The sequence below is a fragment of the Sabethes cyaneus genome, chromosome 1 (assembly GCF_943734655.1).
Source record: "Sabethes cyaneus chromosome 1, idSabCyanKW18_F2, whole genome shotgun sequence".
In the NCBI taxonomy this organism is placed as follows: Eukaryota; Metazoa; Arthropoda; class Insecta; order Diptera; family Culicidae; genus Sabethes; species Sabethes cyaneus.
Window position 1 is genome coordinate 98,164,946 of NC_071353.1, and position 15,079 is coordinate 98,180,024.

The 15,079-nt window shown below is 40.6% G+C and overlaps 1 protein-coding gene across 1 annotated transcript in view; it reads left to right on the top strand.

The window, feature by feature from the left end:
* LOC128735315 (uncharacterized) overlaps nt 1-15,079 on the top strand; it is a 73,694-nt gene that overhangs the window by 43,241 nt on the left and 15,374 nt on the right. Inside the window, exons 7-9 of the mRNA XM_053829806.1 lie at nt 56-350; nt 406-636; nt 696-787. Of these exons, the coding sequence (XP_053685781.1) occupies nt 56-350; nt 406-636; nt 696-787 (618 nt within the window). The remainder of the gene's footprint in view (nt 1-55; nt 351-405; nt 637-695; nt 788-15,079) is intronic.

The following is a 15,079-nucleotide window of genomic DNA, read 5'->3' on the forward strand; positions in this document are numbered from 1 at the left end:
AATCTCTTCAAATTATTACTACAATAAATATGAATATATTAATATTTCTGACCAGATGACGCGAGAGAATGCAATCAAATTTCTTCGCGACATTCGTTTAGGCATCGACTATCTCCAAAATACGTATTCCAGTAGTTCTCTGAAATCGGACTCTCACTTGCATGTTGAACGCGATAGCAGTACATCAATGACCGCTGCTACCGAAGCTCCAACCACAATGGCAACTCATACAGAAGCTGTTGTAGACAACAGCTTGATGGAACAGCCAGCTACTCTCTCACCAGAAATTATTAAAGTAATAGAGCGATTACCAAGTTTGCTGAAGCTAAATGATTTGAAAGAAGAAGCTGGTAATGTTAATTTTACATTGTCTCAGTCCCAATTTTAAATATACTCGTTCAACAGAATCTACACAAGACTACGATGATGTTGTTGGGCGTCTGCGATTAGCAGATTTTCTATATGCGGAATATTCACTTGAAGAGGTTATCTATCAACTGTCCAAGGTAATGTTCACGCAATCGCTGACTCGTGGTTCCGAACCTGCTCAAAACGCGTTAGAGAAGCTAACAGTATTTCTAGAATCTGAAGGCACCCATGGGCGTATATCACCTGCACTTCAGAAGAAAATTCTAGGTTCTTTAATTTGGCTTATGAATTCTAAAGAAAAAAAATAAAAAAGGTCTATTTTGTAGATGTACTTCTAGCTGCACTTGCTGATACGCTAGCTGAGAATCCAGAACTCATGAAGGCAGCAAGAGTAGCTTTAGGCAACCACATGGAAAAGGTATGTGAGGATTTACAAATTACAAATTTTGCTTTTCGAGAGCCAGCATGGCTACAGAGACGACAAGACACCGTTTGAATCAAAGCAGGATATTCCCCACTTGTCAATTTCCTTGTCAAAAATTCAGGACCCACAAATTAATCACGTACCTAATACAAAATTCGAGTGCCGCGAGTGGAGTTTTTTTAAGCATATGATTCCGCCCGTGTACTGCTACTACGTTATTGACTATAGGACCAGGAATGGCTGGAAATAGCATACTTGGGAGCCCGCCTAGTTAGCTCCGAAGTACGATGCTGGCCTAACAAGCCAGTCGTCGTATGTTAGATCCTCGACTGGGCGGTGCTGCTTATAGAGTCAATACGATCATCTGCACTAGCCCCATTACTCTCATAATCGGCTGCGAAGTCTGTCGATAATGAAGAGTCAAGTTCATAAGGACGTTTAAATCCATGGCTTTGCTTTGCTTTTATCGTGCTCGAACAATGTTCACGGCAAAATAAAAATGACGCGTTCCATTTTTTTTTTAATTAAAAAAAAGGTTTTTTTGGCTGCATAAAGGTTGATGAGTCGTTGATTAAACGGCTGGTAAAGCATATTGCAAAACTATTTCTCGTTCTAAAAATAGAATTGACAGCATTTCGCAAATTGGCTATTTAAAAGCGCGCAAAAACGTCTATTAAGGGGGCATAGTACTTTTTACACCATATTTTTTGCCTTATTTCAAATATTTTTTTCTCGATAACGCGAAAAGCGAATCGATTCGGGTTTTTTGCATTCTAAACATTGCACTTTATACTAATATTTACAATTTTGTTTGCATATGTGAACTTCTTCCCCTCTCCCCTACGGCTCCTTGAACATGATCATTCGAAAAAAACATGATTTGCGGTACCATGGATTGGAGCTGGTGGGCTTATCCGAATTGAAAAATTCCAAAACGACATGAAAGTAAATTAAATTATCTCGTGTTTGACCCATCCTTTTTTTAAAATTCGAACGCATAACAAAATGGCGGACATTCAAACATAAAAGTAAGGTTGTTAGTCGAAAAAATTGACTTTAAACATTTCTAAAAAATACAAAAATTGTAATATCAAAAAAAGGATGGGTCAAACACTAGATAATTTTGTTGGCTTTGAAACAAAAAAAGAATCATGAGAATTGCTTGAGTCGTTCTTGAGATATTTATGGTGCCGACTTTCAAAACCTGGTTTCGAGAAAAACGGCGTTGAAGTTTTTATACGCTGTGTAATCGCTCCAGACATGCGCGGTACAAATAGATGTAACTTTGCCAATTTTTGGAATTCATCGAAATGACTTGAAACACATATGGTCAAAATGTTAATCTTTCGAAATAATCAATAAAAAAAATTTCGATTTTTTTAAATTGAAAAAGTACTATGCCCCCTTAAGCTTCATCGCAGCTTCGAAAGCAGCTTTTAACAAGTCTGACGGCTTGATATTGTCAATTGCAAGTAAAATTGTACCATCCAAAGTGCGATATCGCTCATAAAAGTGCTATTTTACATTAAATCGTTTCGGTATCTTCGGCGCACTTTTTCGTTATCTTCCAAGCAATAAGTGCGCCGAAGAGACCGAAACGATTTAAGCTAAAATAGTACTTTTATGAGCGGTTGCGCACTTATTGATTGGACAATTTTCCTTGCAATTGACAATAAAATCACCAGATTTAGATGTTTAAGAGCGGAAAAAAGGCTTTTATTTCTAAACCTAAACCATAGGTCACAGGTTGAAGAAAATCAGCTATAAAAGGGTTTGATCAGCCTGAAGTTGTTACTTGGGTAACACGAAAACGGAGTAGGCCCAATAATTAGACGCATGGCGAAAATAACAACCAATTACCTATATTTTAAAAAATTTGTTCAAAAGAAACTACATAACTAGAAAAATTCTTCCTTCCTCCCTTACTAAACGGAAACACTTCTTGAAACAAAAACCGATTTCCAATTATGGCATCGTGAGAAAACCAACAATTCATCGCTTTTAAAATAACAGAAAATTGTGTAAGTTAATATACAGCAATGTTAAAGCATTGCAAGAAGCAATCAACAACAAAAATAGCGTAACAAAATCAGATCACAACGGGCGACTTTTTAATTTATATAAAACACAGATCGTGAGCAATAACGTTATAAAGCATTATTGTAATGAAATGTAGTTGAATATGTCGTTGTATCCAATTCTTGCGAGATGTAATTTGTGATTAACCATTGTTTAATAGCTCGAAGATACGATTATGATCTGTTTGTTCTACCATGCCCAATACGGTAGAGCTACTCATAAGAGATAGTTACGCTATAATAACCATAGCACTTTATTGTTTCAATTCCAGTTGCAGACTTGCTGAATTCTATCAAATTGGCTTTTCCAAATTCAGTTAACATCGTTCAGGTGTAATCAAAATATGACCAAACTCTTTGTTCCCTCATAAGCTGTGCTAATGGGCTTCTTTTTGAGCCCCCTTGGTTAGTTAGTCCTTTTCGGTTTCATTTTAAACCTTTACTGATGTAAATATTATGTAACTGAACTGAAAATGATCGGTAGTATATCTGAAAAATGTATTAAGACAGGAAGTTTTGTGCTGAAACACTTTATTTTTAATAGGTCCCACTTGCCCCGGCCCCCGGGTGCTTTGAAGTGCCGACCTTATTTCGACCCATTTTTTAAATGCCGTTTGTCAAATTAAACAACTAGTTTTCGGGTATAATTTGTTAATACACTCATTATGTTTACCTACTGTCAGAAAAACATGTACTTTTACGTAAAGCCTGTGGCCAAAATATCATTTATAGCTAGGTGCGTCAAACTTACAACGCAAATTGAAAATAACGCTCAAATTTAGAGTCCAATTTTGGTATTTGTAATGCCTGTTTTAAATAATCTATAATTTTAATACATGCGTTTGAGTTGTATCTTTCATTTTTAGAAAGGTTCGGTAAGAGAAAATGAGATTGAAAAGAGTTATGAGCTTCGTTCCCACTTACCCCTTATTCCCACTTGCCCCAGGGTACCTTATTCCCACTTCGTTCCCACTTACCCCTTATTCCCACTTGCCCCGGGGTATCTTATTTGACAGTATCTAGTTCGATTTTACATCGCATTTTTCCATCGTAAACGAATTCTTAATCTGGCTGGTTTAATTCTTTAAATTTAAAAATTAATAAATTATTAACTTTCACGAGGCGCATGAAATAATACAAAGCAAAATTATATTTTGCACGATACATTTTGAATGGCATGAAGATTAGCTCATAATAGGCCCGAAAAAACTAAATTTTTGTTTCGCATGATATTAAAGTAAATATTGTTGTTGCAGTTGAAAACCGTAATAATTGACGTGCGATATTTGGTTTTATTCTTGTTCTGTGTGTCGCAACTACGTCGCACGTGGTGCGCTGTGTTCGCACATTGATGCGCTATACAGCGCACCACCTGCGACGTAGTTGCGACACACAGAACAAGAATGACACCGAATGTCACACGTCGATTATTACGGTTTTCAACTGCAACAACAATATTTTTCGTCTTGGAGACCTGAGAGGAGATTTGTTTCCCGCTAAACATAATTCGCGATTACGAAGTTACTCATAACTGTTTGGTTTTTGTGCGAGGAAAACAGAGAAGAAAGTATTTTTGTTTTTGTTTTCACGCAAGTTTTGACAACGCTACATCCCAGTAAACCATTTGGTTTGTATATCTCGATTGCAGCTGAGGTATACGAAATCATATCTGAACGAAAAAGTTATATTTCACGCCATATAAGAGCATATATGTACCAAAGTGGAGGCGATATACGTGCGAAAATTTTGACAACTATTTGTAATTCTATTTTGCGCAGTTTTTATAACAAGCAACTAAATACTCCTGAATATATGATATAGATATAATCAAATATTGCAATTGTCTATCCTGCTTTATAATTCACAGTCATGAATTGTATATGAAGACACGCACGACTGCAAAACAACTTATTGTTCTCTTCGATTTGACATACTCCAATCATTATACAACTCCAATATGAAATTGATATGAAAACGATTTAATGTGAACTTTCTATTACGATTTTGTGTTATCTGGGATATGGGATTCCTGATCAGGAAGAAGTAACAAAATTATAACAAGTTATGTTACCAATGGACTAGTTTGTTACCAACTTTTCTAACAACGGTTGTTATAAATTAGATAAATAATAACAACCGTTGTTATAAATGAGCGACGGTTAGTGGTTAAAATAACAAAAATTCTAACTAAATATATACTAGTCAATATCTGATTCTGAACAGGCCTTGATATGGTTATATCTAAATTGCAACACATTTTGTTAAGAATTATTTTTCAAAATTTCCAGATATTTCAAAAATATGACAGTAAATAAAAATATTTTAAGAAATACAACAAATGTTATGCGACGAAATTCATTTACTATTGAAGTAATCATATTAATTAGACTAATTTTTTTCGCAAATAACATTTTTTTTAGGTATAAGGGTGATATTTAGCATGTTTAGTGGCGAAACCTATATTACTCATTTATATTTAAACTAGCTGACCCGACAAACTTCGTATTGCCACAAATTAACCTGTGTTGTACATAAATTATGAATCTCGGATGATCTTTGTCACAATCTCGAGTTTTGCAAGTTTCTGAGGAGTTCAACCTTAGATGATTCATTTTGCCAGTTACGTAACTATGAAAGCATCCCAGGTAACCAATAAGCATCACCAATGCTATAGGCCAAGAGCATTTAAGTCGCCTTAAATGCTACTTAAATGCTATTTTGGCAAAATATACAGCTACTTTACTGATAACCTTCTTATAGTGCTGACGATGCTAATTTACAGCTAATTACCGACACGAAGAATTTGAATACAATTTTGGATGCCAATTTACAACACCTATGCAGTCAAAAAGCTAACATACAATAACGTGTAGTATAAAATGCCAGATACGCTGATTTGCTGCTTACGTTAAGGTTTATTAGTTTTTTTTTGTATGCCAGAAGGGCATTGGGTTAAAAGGCCACTGCGACAGTCTTAATGATCGTCTTTTGTGGCAGGCCCCGATTGCTATACACAGTTTACGGATCGCTCATACCCATTGATGGAGTTGAGCGGAATAGTTGTAATCCTGTGCCCCAATTCGGTACTACATGGATTATAAAGCCAATGACCGTTTTGGGATTTAGGCTCCATACCTGATATGGAGTAAGAAGGACACTTCCTAAGAAGTTGTGCCTTGATAATGCAAGAGCTCCGCAATAGCAGAGCAGATGCGCTGAACTTTCAGGTTCAGAGTTACAAAAGCGGCAGGTGTCAGATGATACCTTGCCGATATTCTTTAAATGATAAAGAGCGGGGCTGTGTCCTGTTAGGAGTCCCGTGATCGTGCGTAGTTCACTACGAGTTAAATGGAGTAGTTTTTTAGCTACTGCAGGGTTTGGATAGATAAACTGTTTAGCTTGTCTACAACCCTATGTTTGATTCCAACGGGATGCTATTTCTAGCTTTTCCCATGTCATCAGTTCGCCTTTCACGGCGGATGTGGAGGTGCCCAGAAACGGTTCAGGACCAATAAATTGCTGAGCTGATCCTTGTCTTGCTAGGTTGTCAGCAAATTCATTGCCCTCGATTCCGCAGTGACCGGGCACCCAAAGTAATAAAACTTTGTTTTGGCGGGAGAGTTCCCTCAATGCTGTGCTGCACTCCCAAACTAATTTGGACACGCATTTGGCGGACTTGAGAGCCAGTAGTGCTGCTTGGCTGTCCGTGAAGATACCGATTTTCGCATGCCTGTACTTTCGTTTCAAGCATATTGTCGCACAGATGTATATGGCATATACTTCTGCTTGAAAAACGGTGGGCCACTTTCCTAATGAGATAGTTTCCCTGATGCCGGGTCCGTAGACTCCGGAGCCTGTGCAGGCCCCCATTTTTGAACCATCTGTAAAAAAACAGATAGTTCCAGGTGGAAGATCTGGCCCTCCATTATTCCACATTGAGCGATCTGTTTCAATCACCTCATATGGAACGTCCATATTGGGTCTGGCTTCCATGCAGTCAGAGACTGAAGTTACTAAGGGTGTCAGATTGAATTCCCGAAGTATGCGAAGATGACCGATTTGGTCACCTTCGAGTATGGTTTTACTCCTTTGCAACCGTAGTGCGCCGAGCTCTGCTTCCTTCTTCACATGAAGATGCAAAGGCAGTAAGCATAGCATTGCCTCCATGGCTGCAGTAGGTGTTGTATGCATGGCACTGGTAACTGTAAGACAGGCCAGGCGCTGAACTTTGTTTAGTTTGGCTTGGGCTGTCACCTCATTCACCTTTGGCCACCATACGACTGCAGCATAGGTTATCCTAGGCCGTGCAATAGTAGTATATGACCAGAAGGCTAGTTGAGGTTTCAATCCCCAGGTTTTGCCAAACTGTGACCTGCATGCCCAGTTCATTACTGAAGCCCAGTCTGACACCATTCAGTATAGGCGGAGTAATGGTATGTTTCCTTCGCCTAGTGAATGGTATAACGACTGTTTTGGTGGGATTTACATTAAGTCCCTCTTGTGAGCACCATAACATGGTGGTGTTTAGAGCTCCTTGCAAGCGACTTGACAGTACTGCGTCAAACTTTCCTCTGACGATAAGTACAACGTCGTCGGCGTAAGCAATGGTCTCATAACCAAGCTGTGACAGCTTGTGAAGGAGTGCGTCGGCCACCAGTGACCAGAGCAGGGGAGAGAGAACTCCTCCCTGTGGACATCCTTTGATCACCGAAATCGTGACCGACGTATCTCCCAATGATGCTGTAATTTGTCTGCTCGAGAGCATTGCTTGAATCCAGCTCATTGTAGTGTGGTCGATTCTCTTTTGACAGAGAGCCGTATTAATTGACGCAAAGGACGTGTTATCGAAAGCGCCTTCAATATCAAGAAAAGCACAAAGTGCCGTCTCTTGATATTTGAGCAATTTCTCAATTAACGTCACTAAGCAGTGCAGTGCGGTTTCCGTAGATTTACCGTGTTGGTATGCATGTTGATTTACATGTAACGGAGAGTTTTTAAGAACTCATTGCGGATATAGTTATCCGTGATTTTCTCCATCAGCTTAAGAAGCGTTGAAGTCAGACTTATCGGTCTGAAAGCCTTAGGCATGGTTTTGTCTTTTTTGCCAGCCTTAGGTATGAACACCACCCTTACTTTCCGCCAATTCTCTGGGATATACCCCAAAGTGAAACTGGCTCGAAAGAGGTTGATGAGCTCGGACATTATAACACCGTCCGTTTTTTGTAAGAAAATGGGTAGAATACCATCCGGACCTGGAGATTTCATTGGTTCAAAAGAGCTGAGTGCCCAATTGATCGAGGCCTCCGTAAACAATCGGCGTGCAAGTAGAACCGAATCATTTGGCACATTGTGTAATGACCCATTCCACTGTTGCCCGCCTATGTTCTGCCCAGTGGTCACTGTCGAACCAGGGAAGTGCGTGTTCATCAGAACTTCCAGAGTTTCCCTGGTGGTAACAGTGAGACTCCCATCCTCTTTTTTCAACTGCCCTAGACCATTGCAATGGTCCTTGGACATCGCTTTCTGCAGACGCGTAGCCTCTGGCAGAGTTTGAATGCTTTCGCAAAATTTAACTCGTGATTTCCTTTTGGCTTTACGTAGCTCAGCGTTGTATTTGGTGAGGGAAGCTCTGTAGTCTTCCCAGTTAGACGTGATTTTGGCCCTGTTGAACAGACGCCTTGCCTTCCGACGGAGATTGCTAAGCGTCTCATTCCACCAGGGCACATCACGGCAAACTGTTCGCGTGTTTACGGGACAGTTTGTGTTATACGCGTCTGTGATCCTACATTGCAGGTCACTAGCGGCGATATCCAGCTCAACTGGAGTTCGTATATTATTGTGACAGGAATTACGTGAGGCAATCAGATGATCCCTAAAGGAACTCCAATTGGTTTTCCTCGGATTCCTGAATTGTTCTCTCTTTAGAGGATTAGCCTCGATGTCGAAAATGATATGTCTGTGGTCTGATAAACTTGGTTCATCAGAGACATGCCAATTTTTGACTTTCTCAGCTTTAGAGGCGCTACATAGAGTAAGGTCTAGGACCTCTTGTCTGATAGCGTTTATAAAGGTGGGGTCATTTCCTACATTGATTACATTGACATCGTTAGAAGTAAGATATTCAAGTAGGTACTCACCCCTGTTGTTTGTGTCCGAGCTGCCCCATATCGTGTGGTGCGCATTTGCGTCGCAGCCTATCACGTACGGCTTGTTGACTGCTCTGCAGTACCGCACAAGTTCAGCAACCTCGGGCGGTGGTATTTCGTCCTTGTCCCCTGGAAAGTAGGCGGACGCAACGACTATCTCCTGCTTCCCTCTAGTCGTCGGGACTACCAACGTTATGGCAACGACATCGCGTTGGATGAATTCTGTAATTGGAGAAAATGTTATTTTCTTATTTAACAAAATGGCAGTCCTCGGCTTGGACTGTGTATTGCAATAGATCAACTTACCATTAGCGCCGGATAGACCGAGGATCGTGGTATCGTTGATCCATGGCTCCTGGATCAGAGCAGCACTCAGCTGCTCTTTGGTGAACCTCCGGCATAGGACACTAGACGCGCCCTTGGCATGGTGGAGGTTCACCTGAATGCAGCGAAAGCTGCTCATTTGGAGGCAGGATTGCCGTTTTCAGCTTGATCCAGTACTGGATCGAGCCTTGGCGAACGGGTACCAGCAGCGTTTTTGCTGAGTTGAGCGGCTGGGTCGCTCACACCGGCAGGCTTCGGTTGCCGCAGGCGACAGGCCACAGATGTCCGACCCGCACTTAACGGCGGATTGAGCCTCTGAGGTCTGCTATCGACTGGTGATTGCTGCGTACGCTTCTTGCGAGGTTTTCGCGGCGCTCGCCTAGTCTTCGCAGGATTGCATTGTTTAGGTGGCGGCGGGGCACTTCCAGTGGGAAGTTCCGCATTTTCCACCCTCAACGTTGCAGGATTGCATTGTCTTGGTGGTGGCGGGGCGCTCCCAGAACGGAGTTCCGCTCGTACCTTCCTCGACTTTGCAGCAGAGACTGTTGCGCCTGTGTTGATCAGACCTCTGCCAACCTGTCGCATGCGTGCTTTGCCAAACATAAAATTTAGCGTAAAGCGCTGCTCAGTGATCTGACTTGCCGACTTTTGGTCAACCTACATTAACAGTTCCACGGTATTTCCACGCACAATGCGACGACGTATCTGCCACGCTTGCGTTGAAAAGCCGTCGTTCTGATTCTGGAGGAATCTCAGGATTTTCTCGTCCGTGGTACCGACACTGTCCTGGAAGTACCCTATGAAGGTGTGAGCCTTCGGCAGGTATCAGGTATCAGCATTTGTGGCTCGAGCAGCACGTTCTTCACAATCGTGTGGAAGATTTGTACCTTGCCCATCTTGCCCGTGTCATCATTTACCTGATGAGGACGGGAAGGAAAACAGAAGGAATAGGAAGGGGTGGATAGAGGATTTGTGTTTGTACAAAAACACATAGATACCTAGTGATTACTGTACCCCCGAGGGGGTGCTGTAATCCTTGGTAGTTATATTATCAATAGTACACCCCCTGGGGGGTATACACATGATAAATAAGAGCACATTAGCTCAATACCGGTTTCGGTAAGAAACATCAAAATGTCTCGCAATGTCAGTTTCCTGAAATTTGATTCATTTAAGATGTAAGATCCGAAGATCTTCTGACGTAATTGTACTACTGCAAGACAGTTGCAAATTACGTGATACGGTGATACAACTACGTGTACCGTAGCTGGATTCACATAAAACACAATAAAAGATTCAGCAAGCTGAATGATAGCCGTGTGATAATTAAGGTTCAAACACGCATCATGAACTCCAGGAAATTTCAAAAGCAGTTTCCGCGCTCAAAAACCAAAGATATGTTCACGAAAATTTATCATGGTGTTCTAACAGATGCAAAGTACAAAATGATAACTTTCCCCGAACACCCCCCATATTCCGAGCATGAGAACCGCCCTTGAATCCCCACAAATCAATTATGCATGTTTGAACCTTAAGTATGCAGCGACTGGTCAGTGATCTGACAAGTACACTGCAATTTATCTTAAGGTGTTGCAAAAGAAATTTTGCCACCTTGTTACAAGGTTGATATCCGCCGCTGAGCAGCATTTACACTTCTTCCCCCAAAATCACTGAAAGACGTAGCAAACAGAATAGGGGTATTCACGTAGCGCCCGCTACGTTGCGCATGCATGTATATACTGCCGCTACTCGCATAACAGCTCCAACTCCATAGAAACTGGGACTGTAATGCGAATAGCGGCAGTGCACACACGGAATACACCGTTTACGCAACACAGCAAGCGCTACGCGGACACCCCTAATATGTCTGTTAATATAGTCAATCAGCTGATAAGATGAAAGAGCACTGTCACTGCTGCTAGTGGAGTTACCTGTACGGTAAATGCCATATTCACGCATTTTTCATTTGCGCACGAACTGAACCGTATCGAACTAGAACATCCACGTTCTTCGTTCTCTGTTCAGTTCGAACGCAATATTGTTTCACTGCCGCGCGCCGTGGAGAAATGGGCAGTAGTAACAATTGAAGCACTTCCCCCCACTAACAAAGCTGCCAGCAAGAGCCGCTTCGTCAGACACCGTCCGATACAAGCGAACCGTTCGCTTGCATTCGTCCGATGTCGTTCGCACAGCTGGACTGGACTGATCACGTTGTCAGATGGAGCAAGAAAGAGCGATAGATAAATGCATACTAATCCAGAGGGGTTCCAGCAGAGTTGAGTCTGCAGGTCGCCCCGGGAGAATCCACACATTTATCTTGTGTGTACAGCGTGCCACACTACTAAGAAGTGGCACGGTAGTAGGTGTAGAGTTGCCGAAGAAACCGTTTTTCTTTACTAGCCCTAATGAGACTGAGTGCGCATGCGCTTGTGTGACTCAAGTGGGGGTGTTCAGAAAACAATGCTAATGAGCAATTACAATTCATATTTTTATTTATGACGAGTACCGTCGGAATATGAAAAGGTTATAATTTACCTGAATTGGTGAATTGGAGGGGTAGACATACTTACTATCCTGGGATAATTTATAATCCTTACCCCTATTTAGGAAATCTTACCATTCAGAGCAACCATCTCTATGTGAACGGACAATTCGCACTGGTGCGTAAGTAAAACAACATGCCATCTACTTACTACTGTTATGACGCGCCGTTCCATACTATACCATTGCGATTTCCGTCACGCAAGATTTGTTACTCTTGTTGATTTAATTTCGACCACCAGAAAAACACTGCAAAAATGTATTTGCTTTGGTATCCTGAAATTAGTATTCAATAATTTGCCCTTTGAATACATTTTTCGGCACTTTTGGTGCTTTTGACCATATAAGATCACTTGATTGAGAGATATGCGAGAGGCATTAACACAACAGAATTTGCCTTTAGCGGCAATATGGAGCACACTGAGAACACAATAAAAAGCCCCGCACTGATGGCGGTAGCTTTCGTTTGATAGAAATCAGAACATTCTGATTCTATTTTGGGGCGCGTTACGAAAACACTTTAACGCGCGAAATTTTAGATTACGTTTTCGCGAACACTTGGCATACCACAGCGGCACTTTAATTCCCCGTCTTCGCGACTAACGACACATCTAAACACGACGATGCAGACAGCACGTCCACCTCCAACGAGCTCTCGGCTCGAATGTCCCTTCGAATGAGCCTTCGGCAGGTCCTTCGTGTCGTAGGCCCGTAGTTGTGCTCCTTCCCACGGGACGAGAGTAGATGCCGTTTGCTCCAGCCATTTGACCGTGTTCTGGTCAGAGCAAGCCAGTATCAAGTAGCCGTTCTTGAACTGGCAGCTCCTGAACTTGGGTCTAATGGCTGGAGTCTCCTGGTCAGCTATTTGATCCAGAAGAACGGCGCGGACAGTCTGGAGCTGATCCGTAGTGAGCAGGGAAACGGGATAATCAGCCGTAGTTGATGTGATTCAAATAGAATGGCATTACTGGAAACTATGCATAGCTCAAAAACCTATAAACTAGACCTTTACTAGACAATGTATATGTTAAAGAATAAGATTTCCTCTTACAACTTACTTTTATTTACACTTACTTTGTTCAAATTTTGTAAACTAATTCAATTTTCAAAAATTTTATGTAAACCAACGCACTACGCAACGATAACCAATAGATGAATTATATTCCGAAGACGATTTCGATTTCTATCTCAAATAGCAAGTAAGACGTATAACAAAGGTTCCTTTCACCACTAGGTGGATTAAATCGGGTTTTTTAGGTTTAATTTTAGGCAATTTTAGGTTTAATTAGAAGGAATGCGTCCGACTTTGAAGACATATATGCCTTGAAAACGCTTTACTGCTCCTTGGTTCGAAGTGTTCTAGAGTACGCAGTTCAAGTCTGGGCACCATACGCCACTGAGCATTGTCGTCGGATTGAGAGTGTTCAACGTTCTTTCATAAGGTTCGCACTTCGACGTCTTCCAGTTCCAGCTGGATTCAGTACACCTACCTGAATACGAAAATCGATGTCAGTTGATCAATCTAAGCACTTTAGCTACACGACGAAGACTGTTGCAAAGGCTATTTATTCGCGATCTTCTGATGGGAACAATTGTCAGTAGTTCATTACTGGAGCAAGTCAACTTTCACACACCTCAACGTCGACTACGAAATCCCTCACTGCTATGGACACCCACGCATCGTACTACATACGGCCAAAACAATCCGCTAAACTTTTGTTGCAGACTTTTTAATGAAGTGGGTCATTTATTTGACTTTAATTTAAGTAAAATTAATTTTAAATATAATATTACAAACATTAACTGAATCTAGTCTGAACAGCATTAAGCTGAAGACAGTACGCAAATAAATAAAAAATAAAAAAAAATTATAAATACTATAAGGCTTTAAGATGGTATGTATGCCAAAAATTGCCTTATAAAGTACCTTTAATAAAAAAACTGATATAACCTTGTTATGATCTCCTGATCGGGTTTCGTGTGAGTGTGAACAGACTTAAAACCTCTTTTAGTATCGTATTCAAGTTTTGACAACGCGACATAGGATTTCGTGTGAGTGCGAACAGGCTTAAAATCTCTTTTAATAGCTGCTTGTATTGTGCGCGCATTCCCTTACTAGACACGACGGTTGAAACAGTCGTGTTTCTGAACGGTCGTAAAAAGGGTCGTTTTTAGCTTTTGACAGATAAAATGTCAAATTGTGTCATCATCGCTGTTTCATTATTGGAACCAATCGAGCAAAGTAAATAAACCTAGGAATTACCGTTCTATCAGAAGAAACGGAATGAAATTCAGCATGAAATGAATTTGTATTTTCAACGCCGGTTTGCCGAAATTTCATAGTGAATAAAGTGTAGTTTATCCTTCATTATCCAAACAAGCAATAACAAAGCAATAACGTTCGTATTCGAAAATTTAATTTAATTTGTTTAATGCTTTTGTATGATTAACACGAAGTCACGATCAAGGTTGCGACAGAAACGCAATGAGCCTGTGTTGCCAGTTATGGCGATAAAACATTAAGAACTGTGTTGCCAATTTAGTCATTTTTTTACCTTTGGAACGTTTGAAACAGTACCTGAACTTCCCTCGGAATCCATCGATCAAGTAAATGCACAATATGCAAAGTAAATTGATATATACCAGGTATGTGACCATCGAGGGTTGCATTAGTGTGTGTAGAAAGAAGAAGAAATAGTTCTGAAATATGGTGGAACTTGCATGAAAATTAAAACTAAATTAATTGTAATTAATGAATGCAGCTATATTATTCCAGAGAAATATTTGAACATTTACAATGAAATGTAAGGAATATATTTCAAAGTCATTTGCACTTGTAGCCTTCTTTATTATGCGCAAAAAATTTGAGAACATGGGTGACTAACTATTTCGATGTGCAATTGAAAAATGAATTAATGTTTCTAATACTTCACGATCAATACGGTATACGGTTGCTTAAATTAAAACACGTTCCATCCAACATTTTGCTTGCATGATGCTCTTGAATATCTGCCTTTGATGTCTTCTTTTAACAAATAGTTTTATTCGAATAGATGCTTGTGCTACTGCTTGAAAATCCTGAAGTTGAAGTCACTGTTCCAAGATGATACCTTTTTATCATAAATTTACCCGTCTCAACACTACGTAGAAAACCATAAAAAGTAATCTTAGATTGCTACAAAACGGTCTTAGAAGAT